Here is a 21188-nt window from a genome sequence, read left to right as displayed (position 1 = left end):
CCAAACCGCTCTCCTTCAATTCCCACGGGGTTTTATTTGCCTCCTCCTCATTTTTTAGCTGTTTAGTTTAGCTCAGCACAGCACAGAGGGTTTTCCATGGTCTTCACCGACTGCTAACACCCCATTTCTCCTTTGGCTTTATCCTCTCTGAAGTCTCTGGGAAAAGTAAAACAAGCCCAGAGCCAGCAAGATAAAGAACTGGCCAATTAACTGAAGGAGAAATCACACAAATCAGTGGGTTTGTGGGCTTTGTTTTTCCCAATGACTTTTTCTTCATGGGCTCCTGTGACTGGTAATACTTTTATAAATCATGGATACACAAGGGAATATCAGTAAATATTCAACCCACAGCACTAACAAGCTCTGAATGCAGCATAGCTCTCTCCCAAAGCTGAAAAAAAATATAATAAAGGAAAATAAAAATCCTATCAAATTTATTCAGCTGGAATATCTCACCCAGAGAGCTATTCTCCCATAATATTTGGGGCAAGCTCAGTGTCATAAATCTTAGTGCCATTAATCCATAGACTCATTCATCTCTGTTCAGCTCCATAAAAGCAATAACCTTGTCACTATAGGGAGGAAGATTGGGCTTTTAATTGCATATAGATTTCAGGAGAGTTCTTATCTCCTAGTCCAATTTGTAGCTCCAGATACGGTCCCTTGGTCAAAGTCCATGCAAATCCAGCGTGCTCTCACATACTCCAAATCTTGCAGGGGCTTGGGAAGAACCTCTTCAGAGCTGGCAGAGAATCCACCCAGCCTTTGCAGGCTCGGCTTTATTAGGCAAGCCTAGATTTAATTAGCTCCTCTGAATGGGAAACGCATGTTTTGGAGGACGATCAAATTTGTGGAAGCAAAACCCCACAAGCTGTTCATGAGTTCCCCAACTCCTCTCCCTCGGTTCTGCAAGTGCTACCAAATCCATGCCCTGCAGTTTATGGTCAATAAAGGCAAAATTAAAGGTGGCAGAGGGTTGTCTTCCCTCCCTCACCAGCAACAGCAGCTGGAAACACTGGATTTACTCGCAGGGCCGCACCTTCTGCAGTCTCTGGGGTCTGGTTTTTTCCAGGCTTTACTCAGCCAAGGAATTTCAGAGGCCCAAAGCTCCTTGTTGCCATGCAATTGGCCAAACCAGCAAGCCCAGTTTAGCCCAGCAAATATGGAGCTGCTCCTCCCAGCCCACAGGCAGGCAGGATGGATTTGGTCCAGTGCCGTGTGCTGCTCCTTCCAGCAGCTCCGGCCTCATGTGATGGATCTCAGAGCCCAAATTCACATCCTGGAGGGTGAAGTGTCTTCCTGGAATGCATGGCATGGAGGGCAGGGGTTGTGTTTGGGGTGGGTGGCCCCAGGATGGTCCCCAGGCAGCACCTGGCCAAGTGTCCCCCTTCCCTTGGCACAGGGGGCTGTGGATGTAGCTCAGAGGTTTGTGTCCTTCCCTAGGAGCACTGGGACATGATGGGCTGTCCTCATCCTGAGGGTGCTTCTGGATCTCCAAGTCCAAGAAGTAATTAGGGTATTATAATTACATTTCTTAGCCTGCTGGGCTGCAGAGAAATCTTGGAAGAGGGAACTTTGGGCTCCGTAAAGACCCAGAGATTTCCCAAGCAGATAATTTTGGCTTCAGGGCTTAGAGGAGACATCAGCTCAGCTGAAAAGGGGATACTTGGGTCAGTGTCCAAGACAAGGAATCACAGAATCATGGAATGGTTTGGGTGGGAAGGGACCTTAAGGTTCATCCAGTCCCACCCCCTGCCATGGGCAGGGACACCTTCCACAAGCCCAGGTTGCTCCAAGCTCCATCCAGCCTGGCCTTGGACACTTCCAGGGATCCAGGGGCAGCCACAGCTTCTCTGGGCACCCTGTGCCAGGTCCTCCCCACCCTCCCAGGGAAGAATTTCTTCCGTATATCCAACCTAAATTTCCCCTCTTTCAGTTTGAAGCCATTGCCCTTTGTCCTGGCACTCCAGTCCATTGCAAATTACCTCTCTCCATGTTTCCTGTTGGCTCCTTCAGGCCCTGGAAGGCCACAGTGAGGTCACCCCTGATGTCTTCTCCAGGCTGAACAATCCCAGCTCTCGCAGCCTTTCCTCCCAGCAGAGCTGCTCCATCCCTCTGCTCATCCTGGAGCCTCCTCTGGGCTCTCTCCAGCAGCTCCACGTCCAAACCCCGAGTTCTCTCTGCAGCAGGAACTGCAGTTCCGTGGCTGTGGATGCAGATTCTCCCAGTGCTGTCATTCCCAACAATGATGTGCACCACCCTCCATGGTGCCCAGCACGAGATAAGGTCCCTTAGGGCCACAAACACAGGAGCAGCTGCGACACCAAGTGTAGTTATGCCACAACCAGGCTCATAAATAAATTATTCTCTGCTCCAGAATGGGATTTCTTTTCAGTGGAGTTCACTGCATTAAAATGTTTCAGCCTGCGTGTTTTCGGTCAAGGCAAGGAAATGAAAACTGATGCTGGAAGATTAGGAGCCCAGCGAGGGCAGGAATTCCCGGATACAGCTCTCTCTCTCAGCTCCCCATAAGGCTCCTGCCCCTAATCTTGTCATCTACACGCCTGCACACATCAAAGTGTGACCGAGAGATAGCCGGCTCGGAGACTTTGTCACAGCATTTGTGTAGCAGAAAAATAAAATGTAACTTTCAAAGCTGTTTCCTCGGGAATTTTTTCAGTTCTGACTCAGTGGTAAACATGCATTTCGAATTTTTCTGGGCGTTTTCCTGCCTTTTGCATTCCCCTGTGTACCTTTCCCTCAGCACCACTTAGGGGTTTCCTATCTAAATTAAACATTCCTGGGCTTTTCAGCCCCTTTCCAGTGGAGGCTGAGAACATACCCGCAATTTTTCTGCCCTCCTAAGAACAATGAAGTGTTTAGAAGTGTTTAATATCTACTCTGAAACTTGCTGCACTCTACTCCTCAGCAAGATCAGGGCCTCTGACTTCATCACGTCACTGATTTGGGGTCCCCCAGTAATTATTAACCTGATTTTCTGGTGTTTTCTCTCATCATGTGACTCGTTATATCTTACTAAGAAAATAAAACACCCAAATCTTTTCTTTTTTCCCTCAATGTCCCAGCTGTGTCCATACTCCTTCCAAGAACATGCAGAACACAAGCTGGGGGGACTTTGGCTGAGCAGGAAGGTTGGAGCTGTTGATTTTTTCAAAAAGACAACAACTGGAAACTGTGATTCTGGTTTTAAGACTTTCTCTTTTTTTAATATTCATGTAAAAAAAAGAAAACAACAACCAACAAAACAAACAAGCAAAAAAAAAAAAATCCAGCAGGCAAAAAAAAGGCAGAAAATCTAAGTTTATACTGAGAGATACAAACCATGGAAAAGAGTAACTACCTTTTTAAAATAGAACAGGATCTACCTCTGCAAAATAAATTCTTCTCCTTTAAAAACAAGTCCTTAAAGCGAGTCCTTTGCCTGAACAAAAGGGAGGGTCAGCACTGACATCCTGCAGGGATTTCTCCCAGGTGGCCAACATCCAGCCCGAGCTGCTGTTGGCTGCAAGATCTTCCCACCCCTCTGCATGGTGGCTGTTTCCTCCAGCCACCTGCCAGGTGTTCCCTCGTCCTCTTGCTGACCTTCCCCAGGATCTCCTGGGCCTTTGGTGCTGGGGATTTGGCTCCATGTGGTGGTTATGGAGAGCTGGACGTTATGGAAAGCTGAGGGCTGTGGAGCGGTGATGGGCATGGGGAGGTGGGGGATGCAGTTTGTGCTCACTGGGAGCACAGCCTGCCCCCTCTAATCCTAGGAGCCACCAGAGATGCCAGCTGGGCTGGTGGTAACTTGACCTTCTGAAGGGCCAACTCTGCAGAAATGTTCAGCTGTAGATTCGGATCCCTCCAGGGTATCAAACACTCAGGGAACACCAGCATTTCACCAAAACAATTTTGCCTGAATTGAACTCCTGCAGAGAACTTGTAATCCTGAGGAGTGGTGCTCAAGCCCACTGCAGATGCCGTTAAAATGGTTATTTTGGAGGGTCTGGACCCCTTTTTTATCTCTGATTTATCCCTTTTTTTCTATTCATAGGCATTGCCTCGAGCTTTTTTAGGATGTGCTCTGGAGCCAGGTGGGAGGACCTGCTAAGAGCTCACAGCTCTCTCTTCCCACAAAAGTTCTGACATCTCTCCCCTCTTCAAATAAACTTCCTCTCTGATGGATTGGCTGCAGGAGGCAACATCCCACAATGGAGTTAATCTTCCCATCACTGGGAGTGATGGGAGAATTACCCCAGGGAAGTCCTGATGTCAGTGTGGAGTTACACATCTAATTCTCCCTGGGATTCCTGCTCCAAAGGTAACTCTAATTAATTCTAAACGAGAAATTCTCCTGGCTCCATTAAAGATGACATCTGCGGGAACACCGGTGGCACACGGAGGTTGGCAGCTATTAGGACAGGAATAACAATGGATTATGCACATTCCCTGGAGAGATCCGAAGAAATAAATACACTTTGCTATCACAGGCTCCAGCAAATGTCTAAGTAACAGAAATCAGATTAAATATCAGAGCAGATCAGCGTTGGAGTACAACCAGCAAAGCAAAGGTGGGACTGGGTAGAGAAGTCAGCAGGGAGGACAATGCCCTGACCACAGGCTCTGCTTGCTTTGGGCACAGCCAAGGGGACACAACTGAATTAACTTCAAATACACAGTGATTATCAAAGGGGAGTTTTCACCATTTGAGCAATTAGGAAAGGGCACAAGGCACTGCTCCTGGATATCAGTTTATACAGAAAATAGGAGCAAAATGTTCTACTCTGAGAGCACCACAAGGCGATACTTTGGTCACAGACCTGCTGGTGCTGTTAATACTAACGGGCAGTCGAGTAAAACTGATGTTCACAACAAAGATGCAACCTCAGAGTAGAGAAAACCTGCTAGAAAACACAATCCTATTTACAGACTGCTTGGCTTGCTGCACTTTTTGCTTGTGAAGTTAAAAGTATCTGCTAGCACAACTCAAGGCCAGAAGGTCTGCTAGACGTAGTCGTATTTCGAAGGGTACGAGCGTCTCCCATCCTCACTTCGAGGAGTTTCTTCATATCCTGCGCCCTTTCTGGTCTTCGGGTCAGCTTCATACCCAGAGCCAACCTTGTAGGGCCCCGTCCTGTAGGAGATGTTCCGGCCAGAGGCGTTGTAGGACACGGCTTTGTAGCTGGAAGAGACACAAGAGGAACATCAGCCTCTGGAAGGGCTGTGACTGCCCAATGTGGTGCCCTGTGCTCATGGTGGGTTTGAGGGAACTTCGTGCTGTGTCATCACCTGGAGGCACTCAGAGAGCTCAGCCCACCATCCATGGACAGGCTGCAAGTCCCGTTCTTTCGTAAACTTATACTTTTTTTCACTTGAATAAATCCTTTGTGGAGTGATGGACTCAACTGCAATAACCAGCTGTGTCAGGGTACAAGTTCCTAGGGATGTTACACCATCCCTGGAAGTGTTCCAGGCCAGGCCGGACAAGGCTTGGAGCTACCCGGTCTATGGAAGGTGTCCCTGCACGTGGCAGGGGTGGAATGAGATGGTTTTTAAGGTCCCTCCCAACCCAAAGAGCTCTGGAATTCTATTATTCCATCTACCTCAGCTGATGCAATCTACCCCTGCTAATGATCTGCTGTGCAATTCATGGGCCTGAATCCACCAGCACAGTGCAAATGTCACATTTTGAGGTCAGTTCTCATGCCCTCTCCATTCGTGTGTGAGTCACAGGGTGAGGGAGGGGAAATGCTCACTTTGGACCCACAGAGGGCAACTCAGTAATCATGGACTTCATGTAGTGGTGGCCTTGGCAGTGCTGAATCAATGGCTGGACTCTGATCTTAAAGGTCTTTTCCAACCTGAAGGACTCATGATGATGGGAACATCATCATGAGAACTGTCATGACGGGGGTGTTACACATCCACACATCCTGGGCCAGCTGTGGGACATGTGGACAGCCCAGGTTTTCTGCAATGCCTTCTCACAGCTACCCCAGCTCAGCTTACCGGGATTCTTCTGGGATGAGCCCTTTGCAAGCAAGGCACATCATGATGCCTCCCACGAGGGCCAGGCCCCCTGCCACCCATCCAACAAAGAGGGCTGAGCCAAAGGTGTACCTGCAAAACAGGCACGGCTGGTTAGGGTGTGACAGCTCCTGTCTGCTGCTGCCGAGACACACTGAACATTAGCATCCCCCCTCTGGCCCTACAGCTGCACCCAGAAGTCCCCCTGTGGTCTGAACCCCAAAGGCCTCCCAAGCTCATTCTTGAGCTTCAAGGACAGAGACATCCCAGCCTATTTGCTTATCTCCAGCCCAGACAAGAGGGTCTTTCTGCCAAGAATAATCTTCCAAGTCCTGCAACCATCCCAGTATACTCCCAGAGTTTGCCAATCCTTCAGCCCTGAGGGAGATTTCCACCATGGAGCACCCAGAGCCAGCTGAGCACCCACCTGTTCTGGACGTTCTGCATTCCCTGGAACATGTTAGTGGTGGACATCCAGAAGTTTGTGACCAGCATGTTGGCAAACACGGACACTCCAGTGATGGCACACAGGCCTGAGATGGGACAGAAGGACAGATCGAGTGGCACAAAGTGCAAGAAGTCACCTGGAGCCTCAGGGAAACACCTCACAGCTCTGGAAAGTTGGGTGAGACACTGCTGTGTGTGGCCTTCAGCACAAAGGGGCACCCACAATGTGTTACACCTTTCTTATAGGTTTTCCTTGCATTTACAATCCAACATCAGGAATCAATGTCACACAATAAAATCCCAAGCCAGACCAGCATACAGGAACCTTTCTCCTGGTGTGTTCTGTCACACGAATGAGTTTAACAGACAGATCATTGTACAAAATACCCAGTAGTTCATTTTAAACGTTTGTTTTACAGTGAGAAACATGAACAAAAGATTCCCTGCCAGTATTTTTTTAATGGGAGAACACACTCTGTCACGTGAAAGAGGAGATGTCTCCGGTTCACAGCCTGTCCATCACCAGATGCGGAAGGCCAGCCCCAGGAGGTGGGAAGTTCTTCCATTCATCCAAACAGGGGATGTCTGGGATGGCCGTCCCTGACAACCCTGGCACCAACACCAACCTTTGGTTTTCCTCGGCAGAGGAATTCACAGAACACTTGAACATGGAATCACAGGTTTGGGTTGGAAGGGACCTTAAAGACCAAGGATAAATAGGAGCTGGGATGTCCAGAAGAGCTGAAGTCCAGAACTTTTGGCAAAAAGCCCTCACATGACACTTTTGTTTTGTTTTTCCTTCCACAGAATCCAAGGCCAGGTTGGATGGGGCTTATAGCCCTGGTCCAGTGGAAGGTGTCCCTGCCCATGGCATGAGGTGGAACTGGATGACTTTTAAGGTCCTTCCAACCCAACCCATTCCATGATTCCATGATTCTAAAATGATAGATGTGAAATACGAAATTAACGCTGTGTGGCAGAAGGTGGTTTCCTCTTTGCAGCTTGTACTTATTGAAGTTGTGTTGAGTGTCTCATAGCCCAACAAAAGTTAAGCGGTGAGATTTGACGGGTTTTAAATAGGGACGTTCTCCTTCCCTTTGTTAGGATATAGATTTCATTTGATTCTTATCTCCAAAATAATGTAGGAAAACATTACAACAAAGTGATGTATTAAGCATTTGCAGTTTGGAGGGAGCTGGGCATTCTGCAGCCTTGTAGCCCGGTATTTAAAACTTACAACCCTGGGAATCTTCCTAAAATTATTATGGATAAAGCCTGAAACTGGTAAAAAATATTCTGTATAAATAAAGGCTATGATAATACACAACAACAACATATATAAAACAAGAGATATATTTCCTTTTCCATCCGTGGGATCTGTTTTCAGCCTTCCATGTTTTGCCCAAACAAACTTCTGGTTTCCAGAGATTTTTTTTGTTCCCTAATCAGAGGTAAAAACCACTTGATCCCAAGAGATCAGGCTGGAGGACAATGCCAATAACTTCAGAAATGCACCGAGACTTGCCCAGTCCTTGATTCCAGGGAAATGCAAACCCTACTACGTGGAAGACACGACAGTTCCCACTTACCAGCAACGATGAACATGATGCCAGAGGTCAGGGTCATGTTGGCTTTGGCAGTATCCTCCATGCTCCCAATCCGGATGCATTTCAGGGCAAAAATGCACACAAAGAGGCCAAGGATTCCCAGGACGATCCCCACGATCATGAGGGCCCTCACAGCCTGGAACATCGCTGCAAAACAAACAGCAAGAGGCTCGCTGAGTGGCTGAAATAGGATTTATCAGAGTCTGGGGGACTTTCAAAGATTGCCTCTGTCTGAAAATAGAAATATTAAAGAAGAAACCCTTGGAAAATGGGAACTGGCTCTACTCTGTATTATCGGGGACACCTCTGGAAGTGCGGCTGTTTGACTTAACTTCCCAAAGAGTTTGGTGGTTTAGGCAGCATTTTTTTCAAAATGTTCATTAGCACCAGTCGTGAAATTCATGGAGAAGAGTTAGTGAGGAGCTGGGATACGCACGGATTGTTCCAGAACCACAGTGGTTGAGAAAGGGCTCTTCTTTCCTCCCCAGTCAGCAATGGGCAGACAGTTTCACCCAGCTATCTGGGATATTTCCACTCAAAAATGCAGTTCTGTATGTTCCTGCTTCCCAGGAAAGCACATGGAAAAGAGCAAAAATCACCTTGAGAAACATTACACGGAGAGCAGGAGAGAGCATCAAAGCTCTGGTAATCATCTCCCTCACCATATCCTTCCCAGGGTCATTTGGAACATCAGTCCTGGATAGATCTGTCCATGTTCATGAGAAAAACATCCAAATACTCTCATCCTGAATTTGTTCAGCAGCATGTCATGAGCTGGGAATGCTGGTGCGTCATGCCCATGGGAACTGAGGCCTGAAGGAGGCAAAAGCCCTCCAGACTCCTCTTGGCTGGAGTAGAAAAGTAGAAGGAAAAGTAAAGAGAAACCTGCACCTTTAAAACTGGAGAAGTGGTGGGGAAAATAGTACTTGAATACCAAGGTGATTCTCTAATAGGTGGCACATATCCCATCTTTCTCCAGGCTCTTCCCCTCCCCACCTGTGCACGAGACCCTGGCAGAGACAGGAAGGCGGCAGAGCCCTGGAGCGGGTGCTGGGAGGTATTTCAAGGGCTGTTGGGTTTGGCTGGGACACTTTGCAGCCTCTCCTCACCCTGCTGCCACTCCCACAGCCCTGGGTCTGGCTTTGGTGCTCCCCTCGTATGATTGCCTCTCTTCAGGGAAGAGAAAGTGGGCTCGCGATGGAGTGAAACGGGTGGAAACCGCATTCCACAGCCCCAGGGACTTCTCTGCCCTGTCTGTCACCCCTTTTCTGGGTGGCCATGGTGCTCAAGGGTGCAGGAGAGCACAGAGCCCCTGCTGGCCTTGCACTGGTTGGGAGGAGGGTTTGTAAACCCTTCCCAGGAGGGTGCTGGGTGCCTGGGTGGCTCTCCTGGCCTGTGGGGTGTCGGGAAGCCAAGCAGAACCTCACTGGCACCGCGACGCACAAGGAAGCGGGCGGGCTGCCATTGCACAGGCTGGGAATACACCACCTTCTGCCGCCCGGCAGTCCCACCGCCTGAGCTCTTATGACTCAATTTGCCCTTATCAGCTGATAAGGAGCGCTAATGAGCTGGGGGTTTTCAACCTCCCATTCATCAGCCCCCAGGTAGGAGCTCATTAGTTATGCTCCATCAGGGAATGGCGGATATGCCTTATCAGCCCTCAGAGGTTGTTCCGAAGCACCTGATGGGAAGCGGAAAGAGGAGGAAATCTCAATCCTCCTTTGTCTTTGCAACCACCAAAGTTTCTTTGCAAATGCTTTTGTTTCCGGGCAGGCAGGAGAGGCTGATAGTCCAAGACTATGGATTGTGATGGAATCTCCTTGTCCCCAAGACAGTACTTCATTCCTCAGCGTTTCCTGCACATTCCTGGGTGTCACCACTAGCATGTTTTCAACCCACCGAGCAGTGACCCCAGACAAAGATCCCACAGAGAGTTTGTTGGCTCCCAGGAGAGGTGTTCCAGTGCCTTGGGTGCTCATGGAAGGACACAACAGTCAGACCAAGCCAAACAGCCAAGTGAATCTCCATTGAAAGGAGCCGTTGGAAAGGGGAGGAAGATGAACACAGCAGGACGTGACAGAAAAAATGCCAGATAATCATCGGCAGGCCGTTCCTGCCTCCATGAGACTGAGTTATGCACCATCTCCACTAAGGGATGGAACGGAGAAGGAAGTCCTCCCAGGCCTGCTGTGGCACGAAGACCTCTCCACCTGGCTCACAGGACTTGACGTGGGAGCTGTTTGGAAAGGCAGCACTGCTGTTTCAAGGGAATTTTGGCATCCATTGAAAGGCCTCTGAAAAGAGCTGCTTTCTGAAGGTGAATGACCTCTGCTTGGAGGAAGGAGTGGAAGGGCTTAGACAAACAAGGGGGAAGACTGAGGAAAAACGGTATCAGGAAGCAAACAGCCCTGGAGTTACAAACCTGCCTTTGGCACACACCTTTTGCACGAGGGAAGATAACTTGGCTTCCCTTCAAGGGCTGGTGTTCCATAACAAGGGAATAGCAAAAGCACCAACAGAAATAGCTTCTCCACCAAAATAAATGCCAGTGGTGTGAAACCACAGCCAGCATCCCTGTTTTCCAGAGGTAAGGGAAACTGGATAGCTGTCTTTGTCCCCAGTGTGAGTGCTGAGAGGTGAGTGAGGTAAAGCAACTTCAAGTCATTTAAATGACCATCACCTGCATTTCTGTTGCTAATACACAATAAAAAGGTGAAATCTGACTTTATGGCCAGTAATGATTGATGGGATAAAGAAATTTTAGGGACATTAAGTAAATTTCAGCAGGGACATTTTTTCTATATGTTTGAGGGAATTAATCAATTAAATGGATTCATAAAGATAACTCTGACAGAAATTGTCTGTGACTGCTTTGCACATTTCTTTATTGCCATATTACTTAATAATAACTGAGGAAGTAAAACCTTGATTGGGATAAATTGACATCAAAATGATGGTTCCCATTTCCTCATGGCTCATTTAAAACACTATCACCTGCACACAGCATGATGAGGAGACACAGTGGTCAACATTTTGTAGAGATAGTAGGATAAATCTAATCTTTAGTCTTTAAAATAAATATTCCCATGGGAGAAGTGACTCTAAATCCCAGATTTGCTCTTCCAAATGGGAAAGGATCCACCTGGTGATCCTGAAGCTGGGTACACAGAGACACATTTATTCCATGGCACCCCTTGGAGAGTCACAGGTCCTCAGCAAAGCTTGAGGGCATCCCTGAGGATGGCATCCCTGAGAGCACAGGGCTGGAACCCACATCACGCTCGGATCACCAGCTGCAAAAGGCCTGTGCACAGCAGTGCTTGCTTGGACCTTTCTGTGATCGTGCACCAGAAGTGAGAAACGCTCCCAGGGCCAAATTTACTGCTGCGCTGGAAGCACTGGAACACCCTCACATGCAGTGGGGTGGGAACAACAGCTCTTTTGGGAAAATTAGCGAGCAAACGGGACAGCAATACCCCTCTGCACTCCGCTTCTGTAGGCACTAAGTCTGCGCAGGTGATGGGGAGTGACTGAACACACCTTTCCCCTTCTCACCCTTCCTACCCACGCCTCTCACAGTCATATTTCTCCAGTTCCAGTTCTCTCTTTGGAAAAACAGTACATTTCCATTCTTTCCATCATCCTGTAACACTGCACAATTGCATACAGCCTTCTTTCTTGTGTTTCCATTCCAAGGGGGGTTAAACACCCTGGCTCTCCTCACCTCAGTGGAACTGTGCTGATTTATGCCAGCAGTGGTGCTGAACCCTTGGTGCTCACCCAGAGATCCCCCACACATGCTCCAGGTTGTAACCCCCACCAATAACCCCCCCCACAAAAATAATTTTGGCAACGAATACGCTCCTATTTTTATGCTCATACACTGGAAATGTTATTCTTCACAAAGTGCCTTAAGATACCTGCTCCTCCTTTCAGATGAAAACTCTGCAGGTCACCCAGGAGAGCCCCTGGTGCATTTTTGCCCCTACCTGGCAGCCCAAGGATGGTGAAATACGGCCGACACTCCGTGAAGCCGGAGCTCTGCCGCACGCAGCTCCTCCACAGCCCCTGGTACTGGAACACAGCCGTGACCGGGTTGTCATACAGATCCTGCGTGCTCCACGTGTCCATGGCCGTGGCCATGATGCTCCCCGCAATGCCCAGCGATGACACGAGGAACCCCATCACCTGGCAGAGCGTGGTGGACATGGTGTGTCCCTGGAGAGCAGAGGTGACACGGCCCCGAGGGAGCCGCAGCCCTAATGGAGCACCGGAGTCCTCTTGCCTGAGCCACCACAAGTGCAGCTGCTCTTATCAGATGCTTTCCATTGAGCGCTGTTTGCTCAAAGTGTTTTTGCAAGATAGACCAGTTTCACTCTCGCTGCGGGGGAGGTTTGTGCCGGCAGGGCTGGAGATAGGAGCTTTTGTCCTTTAGAAGTGCTTGTCCTTCCATGTTTAAGCAGCCACGCTCTGCCGAGTGTTGGGCAACCCACTTGGGGCTTGGCCAGCCCCCTGAAACCCTTTGCTGCCCTTTGGGCCTCTCCTGCCTGCTTGGCACGGGGCACAGACCATGTCGCCAGGGGAATCCAGCACGTGGCCCTGGCCACCACCTCCCCATCGCTCTGCTTATGCCACCAGACAATCTGTCCCCCGTGGAGGTGTCCGCACAAGAGGCACAATGAGAGACAGGACCCTGTCAGAGGATGTGAGGCCACCAGCCCAGCCCAGGGACGTGGCCGCTCCTTGCAGTGCCCTCAGGCATCATTGAGCTTCCACTGGATGCTCACCATGGTACAACCCAGGGCAGCAAGCCAAGAGCCCCAAACTGATCCAGCAAAGCTCCTCCAGTGCTGTTCTCCACTTGCCCACATCCCCACTGCCGTCACGAGGACACACTGACACCCGTGTGGGAGGGAGGAGAGCGCAGGGACCACCAGGAAATGGCCTTTGTGGGGGTGCTTGTCCATATTGACTGGAGGGATGGTCCTGGGAAAGGGATGGGGGATGTAAAAAATGGGAAATTCATTCTCACAGTGGAGAGGTGCTGGTGGGGGCAATATAAATCCACTGTGCCGCTCTGCCAGTGGAGTCAGTGAGGTACAAGGACCTTCTGGATTTTACACTCATCCATTCTCATCCAGTATCCCTCTCCAACTGATTTACTTCAGCCCTGACCTAGAAACATGTTCCCACTTTAACCTGTCCATGCCACAGGCACCATCCACACCAGCACCTGGATGTGAAGCCATGTGAAAGCCACCAGGAAGAGAGGAGAGGCTGATTTGTGTCCATGGAGGAGCTACAACGGGGTTATTACACCCAGGATATTGCTCCTGCCTTCTGGAGAACAGCAACCCAGGACATGCCTTGGCTTGTGGGGCTGTGCTGGAGCAGCCAGAGCACAATTCCATGTCTCTTGGCAATCACAGTCCTCTTGAGTCAGGCACAAAATGTCTTTGCTTCCATCAGTTTTGTTCAAATGTCATCATTTTCACTCACTTTGGCAAGTTTACATCAGAGGAAGGGTCAGTTCTGACCTGCTTAAATTTGCCAGCAAAAATAATAAAGTGAAAAAAAAAACGTAGAAGGGAACCCTCAAGAACCAGTAGAGCTGCTCATCCTCTGTGAGGGACAGGGAATGCTGACTAAAATTCCTTATTTTGGATAAGGATTTGTGATAGATCAGGGTTGGAGAGGACCTAGAAGCTGAGACAACAACTAGGGATGAGGAGGACCTGGAAAACAGGACAAAAAGTCCTAGAATGTGGCCAGTTCTCATCCCTTGTGGTCCCACAGCCAGAATTGTGTCCCAGACTAGAAAATCCAGTTGCATCCAAGCCCTGATGCTCTTCAGCAGCTCTCCAGGATGACTCCTGTCCTTCCCACGCCCCAGGACATGCCTTCTTGTTTCTGGCCATCCAGTGGTAAGAGCCCATGTCCCTTTTTCTGGGCTGAACCTCTTCAGAATGTGTCAGAGGGAGCGCTATTCCTTTGAGACATAACCCCTTTTCCCAAGTGTGCAAATTCCCAAGTGTGTGCACCAGTGAAATGAACCAGTCTGTACTGGTCATAGCTCAAAATAACCCCTGGGGAGGAAAAAGGAAGGAAAGGGGGAGAATTAAAGGGGTGAACATGTTTTTTCCAGCTTTTTTTTTTTCCCCAAGCACCTCTGCCACCTTTTAAATGATTGGTTTTTTCTGCTCAGTTGGACATCTGGGTTGCTGCAGGAACACCAGTGTTGGTGGCCCTTCCATCCCTATATCCACGTTTGCTTTGGTGGGAGAGGACACACCACTCCTTCCTCCAACCTGGCCGCTGGTTCCAGCCACGTGCAGCAAGAGCTGCTCTTCAAACCAGCAGGGACCTTTTCTTCTCTTTCTCCAGTATTTCACCCCCCAAGCTCTGCTTATCCCCCCGAGACACCTGTTGGAAAGAGGGCCATTCCTGGATGTGCCCCTGCCCAGTCCATCACCTCACTAACCTTTCCTTGGGAGTGGAATTTTCTCCCATGGATGGAGACACTGTTTCTCATCACAGCTCTTACTCAGGGATATCAAAACCCCAGAGCAATGGTGGAGCAGTCAAAAAAAATCATCAAACTCTCCAGGTGGGCAGGAAAGTCCAGGAGAACCAGTCTGGCTTTGATCTGCAGGGCCAGGTGGAACCATGTCTCTAAAGAAGGTAAACCAACACAGGGTTGGACATTCCCCACTGAAGCCTCGTATGCTGTCCCCAAAAATGGAGCCGAGGAAGGAATTTTGGTGCTGATGGTCATGCTGCAATCCTCACTTAAGAGTTAAACACCCAGCCATGCTCAGCACTCCACACGTTGTCATCTTTGAAGAATTATTGTGGTTTGGGGGGATCTGTTTGCTCAGCCCTAAAAGTATTGGCTGAGGTGTCCTCCTGCCATGCCATTGCCATTTCTGGGAATTCAGAGCTCCCACACCTTCCTCAGTGGATGCTTGAAGCAGAGTTCTGGAGACAAAACCCAAACTTGTTTCCTTCCCAGCCCTTCCCCAGCATATTTCCTTGGCCTTTCTCAAATATTCAGATTTTAAGATTATTTTTAATGGTTGTTTCTGAGCTGCCCGTGATAGGGAAAAATACATTCATCCCATTTTCTCAGATAACAGAAGATCCCCAGGGAGTTTCATCTGAACTGTTGGCTCAGAGCACAACCCAAGAAGGGGCTGGGTGAGAGGAAAGCTGTGGAGCGAGTCTGAGCATCTTCACCACAACCTGATGCTCATCTCCAGCCACCCCATGGAGATGACCACAGCCAGGGTTGGTTGAAGGATGGGAATCTCTCTCCAAGCAACCCGTCGTTTGTCTCCAGTGGTTGAATGCTTGGCCAGAGGCTTTCCCAATCCACATGGAAATGCTGAGCTGTGTCTGAGGAGGGGGAATGACGAGGCTGCAGCTCACCAAGGAGCAGAGAACACGGCTCCCACTGAGGATTGGGATAACTCCGGTGGTTTATCCAAACGAGGAAAAGAAGGGGGCTTTGTGACCACTCCCCTGTGCCTCTTTATTCCAGCTCATAGTTGCTTTATCTCTCCAGGCATTGACTCTGTGTTATCTCAAAACCGGTCCCTGGGCCCAGGCAGCTCCTGAATGTTATCGCCGCCTCTCCCACAAAAATCACCTCCAGCTCATGTTTGCTCTCAAATTTGCAAACACAGCTCACACCCTGCCAGCTGCTCACACCAGCCCAGCCTGCTCAGGCCCAGACTAAGCAAACCCACCCTTCTCTTCCTGCCCCTCCATAGTCAGGACCACCTCAGGCTCCAGGAGTGTGTGGCCTGCAATGAGAAGGGCTCAATGGCCTTTCTGGAATTCAGTGAGGGAAGTGGGTCGTGGAAGGACCCCATCCCAGCTCAGATCCACACTACTGGGTGGTCCAGGGGGTGCTCTGAGGTCCCTCAGCAGAGCATGAGGCTGTCCTTGCCTACATATCCATGAGCTGTAGCCCAGCCCCACATCTCCACAGCCTTGCTCCTCTTCTGGCCCTCATCCCAGATCCCTTAGGATTTTCTTTTCTTGTCTGTCATCCTTTCATGGTGTAAAGGCACAAAACAATAAATGTGACACACCCACCCAGCTCCCTGCCACCTGCTCCCACCCTGAGTGTCACTGGGGGTCCTGAGAACTCTCTAAAGGTCTCCTTTGGCCCTTTCCCCATCCCCACACCTCTCTCAGCTCTAGATGTGAGTGCAAATCCATCGGAGCCTCACACATGTCCTGGTAGGATACATCAAGTCTCCAGCCCACCTGGGCCACCTAAATCCTTCTGCACCCAAAACTTGACCTCAAAAGACTTTAAGCAGGTTACAGCTGTTACCTGCAGATGTTTCAAAATTTGGAGCTGACCTGGCTGGGTGAAAGGATTTCAAGCAGCAAACAGACCTTGAAAGAGGCTTTGCCATGGCCACCACTGGTAGAGGGTCATGACATGGCAATTAGCACTTCCCATCCTTACAAACTTCAGGCATAGAACAGTTCCAGGGAGCTTGGCCAGCGGCTGCCCTGTATCCAAAATCAGGTTATTTGCTATGGTTATGCCACAAAATTGTTGTGGGTTGTATAAAATGAAAGAAAACCTTGTCAGAGCATCGATATAGAAAGGAAAAATCCAGAGAAGCCAATGTTGATGCTTCCTAGACATGAATTCTCCTTGGGAAACATCTACGCACTGCTGCTACCCTGCACCGGCCAAACTGAAATTTATGGAGAATCTGGGCAGTTGTGGTTGCATTCATGTGACCTCTTTTCCCTCTGAGCACTCTAAGAACATGGGCGTTTTTATCAGCTGGAGAAGTTGAACAGGCTGCTCTCAGACTATCAAAGTTTGCCATTGGAAAAGCAAGAATATTCTCCTGTTTCAAGCCACCACACCTTTGGTCCACAGCAAAGAGATGTCTCAGCCCTTCTGAAGGGGTCAAAAGGGCTTTGGACCTGAGGGAGAAATGTTCTTGGAAAAATTGCTGGACATGTCTCCCTGCAAAGGTGTGGGAAAAAGACACCAGCACAGACACCAGGAAAATCAGTGCCCGTGCAATTGTAGCTGAGCAAAGTTGGGAGCAACTGCAAAATTCTGCCTTGAGCAGAATGCACCTCATGATCTCCACACAAGGTGAAACCACCAGCCTTGCCCAGCTCAGCTTCTGCTATTTATCACTTATGTGTGCTCAGTTTCCAACTGTGTCCTCCAGACCATCTCACGCCAAAGCAAGGAGCAAAAATAACAGGAGGAAGCAAAATCAGAACAAATATGTTCAGTCCTCCAGTGCCACATTTCACCAGAGAGCAACCGTTTATAGCCAGAGCCATAAACTGCCTGGGTTATTCCTCATTCCTATCTATTATCTTGATTTTTCCTCAATCTATTTGAAATTAAAGTTCCCAACTAAATTGAAGATAGATGATGGGCAAAACAAGTTTAATCTTTGCTGTGGGAGCGAGGGATTGAGGTGAAAAAAAACCTTGGAACCCAAAACTTCCTCGATGTGCTCAGGTCACCTCGCTGCTTTGCCTATTATTTTTATTCGCTCTGGCACTATTGTTCCCAATATAAATTGCCATTGTCAGGATAATAAATAGGGGTTGATAATGGAAATGCTGACAAACCATTAACTCTGGTGTAGTTCGTGAGGGGGGTTTCATGGAGATCACTTAAAATAAACATGGGAATGATGCATTTAAATAATATCTGAACAAATTAATAATAGGATTTTTAGCATCATTTCCCTCCCCCTCTGATTGGGGTACCACCTTTGCTGGTGGTGGGTGGGGAGAATTGCCCATAGGAGCAGCTGGATTCGGGAGATGGAGCCAATCCATAAAGCCCAACAGTGGGACACAAGGCTTTGCTCCGACTTCTCCGGAGACTGGAAGTGTCAGACAATCGATAACAGGAGGGAAAAACGGGAGCAGGGAGGGGGGTGACTACAACAGAACAAGCCCGCTTCATTAAACAGAAAGGGAAAAATTCCAGCTCGTTCTGTAGGGCAGTGCTGATAGCACTGGTCATGAAAAGGATCATTTGGGACAAAGCACATAAATATTCATATTCCCTCACACTGAGCCCACACCATCTCCCCGACACCGCTGAGAGTGAGGACGGCAACTTTGGGGGGTTCAGGCTCCCACCATCTTTATTTTTTATGGTTGTCCTTTATTCCTTGGGCTCCTTTACATCCCTTTTTGTAGGTGACCGCAATCAACCTGGCAAACACAAGTGGAAACTCCGCTCTGAGGGTTTCATCAGAAACCCCAATATTTAGGATAGGATGCTCCATGGCTGGGAGGGATCCACAGAGCTTGTGGGATGGAGCTGAGGAATCATGGGAACACAGAATCCTAGGATGGTTTGGGTTGGAAGGGACTTTAAGGACCATCTTGTTCCACCCCCTGCTGTGGGCAGGGACATGGACACACCGATCTCCAGCAGCCCCTCTAAATGCAGGAAAATCCTGCTAATGCAGGAAATCCATCCCCTCACCATTCCCATTTTAGAATATTAATAACCTACCCAACAGACACCAGTCTGGAGGTTTTGGAATTGCAAAAAAACCATCCCTAGTTTTCTGCCTTTTTCTGTAGGGCTGAGGTCAGCGACAAAGGTATTTTGAAAGAACAAACACCCCCAAATCTCAAGTATTCTGATTTCTTCAAAGATTAGAACAGTTCCCAGAGCTGAACACTTGAAAAGGTTAAATGCTCCTTCTGTAGAGTTACAATTTTTGCCATTTTAATTTTTTTTTGAGCAGAGGAACTGAGGAAGAACTGCAAGAACTGGAAGAACTGCAGCGTATTGTGGAAGCATCTCTGTGGGGAGGGTTTGCTTTTTCCACCCCAATTTACTCCTCACATGGCAACTTTAATCTCTTTATAGAATCACTAAGGTTGGGAAAGACCCCTAAGATTGAGTCCAACCATTAACCCCGTGAGTTTTACCAACCTGTCCTGCCCTTTTCTCCCTGAGTTTTCCCTTGGTGAAGGTGCTCAGCTTTGCTGACTGAAAGAGCAGTGTGTGAATACCAGCCCTGCACAAACACCCTTCTTTGGATGTCATCCTTCAGCTGCATGCCGAGGCAGGATCAGGCTCATGTCCTTCTAGGAAAAGGTGCCTCTGTACCCAAGAGTCCAAGCAGGGACATTCCAAGCCACAGCTCCAGCAAGAGGACGATGCTCAGGGACCTCCCTGGCACCTGCGTGGGGAAGCTGCAGCACGGCCAAAGCCAGCCACCAGTTGGGAATGAGGATCCAGAGAAGAGCAACACAAAAACACAGCTCAGGGGAGGAAACACCTCCCCAGATGACATCTGAGGCCGCAGCCGTGCTGGGTTATACTGGTTTGATTTGTGCCTTCTCTCGAGAGAAGCGATTTTTGTGCACAATGCCCCTTTCTGTGTGTTTTGGAAATGCCATTTTGCAGAAGTTCTGCAGTGATTTCCTGATATAATTGGCTTCTTCCCTCCATTCTGGCTGTATCAAAGCACAGAGGCCAGATGGGTATAAGAGTCTAAGTGCCTTTTTTCTCACTGTATTAAGGCTAGAAGAAACCCCAGATAATCCTGTTGTAACCTAATTGTTTGCACCCCGAGATACTCTGGGCACAACCAGGGCAGGAATGATTCCCGTGGCAGAAAAAACTGGAACCAAAGGAGAATTAGGGAGAAATCCAGCCTGGTGGTGTTAGCCCGAATAGAAATACAGTGAGCTGAACTGTGACATATCCTCTTAGGAAAGGATCTTCTCCAATGACAAGACTATTACTGGATTCTGGTGGGAAGCCACACACAGCCACACAGCTGGGGCAGGGATCTGAACCAGAGCCACCCACGGAACAGGGGATAAACCTCCCCATGGAGCAGCCTGGACAATACCTCAGGAATCCGATGCATAATTAGTTGTAATGAGTTTTGCTGAACCTCAGCTTGGCCATGGGAGGGGGTTTGCCCTGAGGTATCTCCAAGGGGCCAGTTGTTCAAACAGGGTGAGCACCCGAGGTCCTTTCTGGCTGAAATTTGGGTTACCCACTGAAAATCCCCCACTGCTCACACAGAGATTGTGTCACTCGCCCTCCCACCTCTTCCCTGGCGCCATCAGGCCCTACCTGGCAGCCCCAGGATGGTGAAGTAACCGCGGCATTCAGTGAAGCCGGAGCTCTCCCGCACACAGGTGCGCCAGAGGCCCTGGTAGTTGAAGACGGCCGTCACCGGGTTGTTGTACAGGTCCTGGGTGCTCCACTGGTCCATGCACGTGGACGCGATGATGCCTCCGATGCCCAGGGCGGACACCACGAAGCCCATGGACTGGCAGATTGTCACTGACATGGTGGCAGGCACGCTGGAGCCACGTTCTGGGCGCACACAAGCCTCCGCAAGCCGGGTCTGGGGCAGGCAGCCAGGGCACCAGGGACTTTTAGCTGGAGGCACTGCCTACGTCACGCCAGCAGCCAGGAGAGCTCTGGGTGCACCACGCAAACCTCCCCTGGCCTTTATCTGTTTCGGTGAGATAATTTCCTCGCTCGGTACCAAGAGCCATTTGTTCCACCTCGCTCTCTGTTTACCTTCTCCCTCCAGGCAGAGGTGCAGCCGGCACGGCCGGACGAGACCAGCGAGTCCCTCTGGAGAGCTTCCACAGAAACGCCAGGGAACTTTGGGAGACCAAGCACAGAGGGGCTTCAATCGGATGAAACATAAAAATTATGGAGAGCCTGATCCTTTCCTGGCAAGGATGATGCTTTTGAGCCAAGTGGAGATCGGATATTAGGAAAAATTCCTTCAAGGAAATGGTTGTCGTGTGTTGGAGCAGGAGGCCCAGAGGAGTGCGGAGTCTCCAGGTCTGGAGGGATTTAACAGATGTGTAGACGTGGCACTTGGGGACGTGATTGACCTGGGAGTGCTGAGGGAACAGTTGGGCTTGATGATCTTAGAGGGCTCTTCCAACCTAAATGATTCCATGATTTGTTAGCATGGCTCCCTCTGGCTCAACCAAAACATTTAAGCTGAGGTTGATGCCATGAAGATTTTTGCCTTTTCTTTTATACCCCTGTTATACCTTTTTACAACTTCTGTATTCCTGGTGCTTTTTCCCTAC

The 21188-nt window shown here is 49.3% G+C and overlaps 1 protein-coding gene across 2 annotated transcripts; it reads right to left on the bottom strand.

Annotated features, from left to right (window-relative positions):
* Window positions 1-3286: 3286 nt before the first annotated feature.
* On the bottom strand, window positions 3287-20422 carry CLDN18 (claudin 18). Of its 2 annotated transcripts, none has more exons than XM_008630020.2 (5): window positions 20203-20422; window positions 8064-8228; window positions 6455-6560; window positions 6010-6120; window positions 3287-5182 (listed from the first exon to the last, which is right to left on the bottom strand). In XM_008630020.2, the coding sequence occupies exons 1-5, from the start codon at window positions 20420-20422 to the stop codon at window positions 5005-5007; spliced, it is 780 nt and encodes a 259-aa protein (XP_008628242.1). In that variant the 3' UTR covers window positions 3287-5004. The 2 variants fall into 2 exon arrangements, with proteins under 2 accessions (XP_008628242.1, XP_008628241.1); XM_008630019.2 differs by lacking the exon at window positions 20203-20422 and adding an exon at window positions 12071-12411.
* Window positions 20423-21188: the final 766 nt, after the last annotated feature.

This window comes from Corvus brachyrhynchos, unplaced genomic scaffold, assembly GCF_000691975.1.
Source record: "Corvus brachyrhynchos isolate BGI_N302 unplaced genomic scaffold, ASM69197v1 scaffold63, whole genome shotgun sequence".
Taxonomy (NCBI): Eukaryota; Metazoa; Chordata; class Aves; order Passeriformes; family Corvidae; genus Corvus; species Corvus brachyrhynchos.
This window is presented reverse-complemented; position numbering and strand designations above follow the sequence as displayed.

What these genes read in the sequence shown, in the direction of transcription:
- CLDN18 (XM_008630020.2), bottom strand. Translation starts at nt 20,422, where the DNA reads ATGTCAGTGACAATCTGCCAGTCCATGGGCTTCGTGGTGTCCGCCCTG. An exon ending in CACCATCCTGGGGCTGCCAG is followed by an intron (nt 8,229 to 20,202) that starts GTAGGGCCTGAT and finishes TTTGTTTTGCAG; the next exon opens with CGATGTTCCAGGCTGTGAGG. An exon ending in CATCATGTTCATCGTTGCTG is followed by an intron (nt 6,561 to 8,063) that starts GTAAGTGGGAAC and finishes GTCCCATCTCAG; the next exon opens with GCCTGTGTGCCATCACTGGA.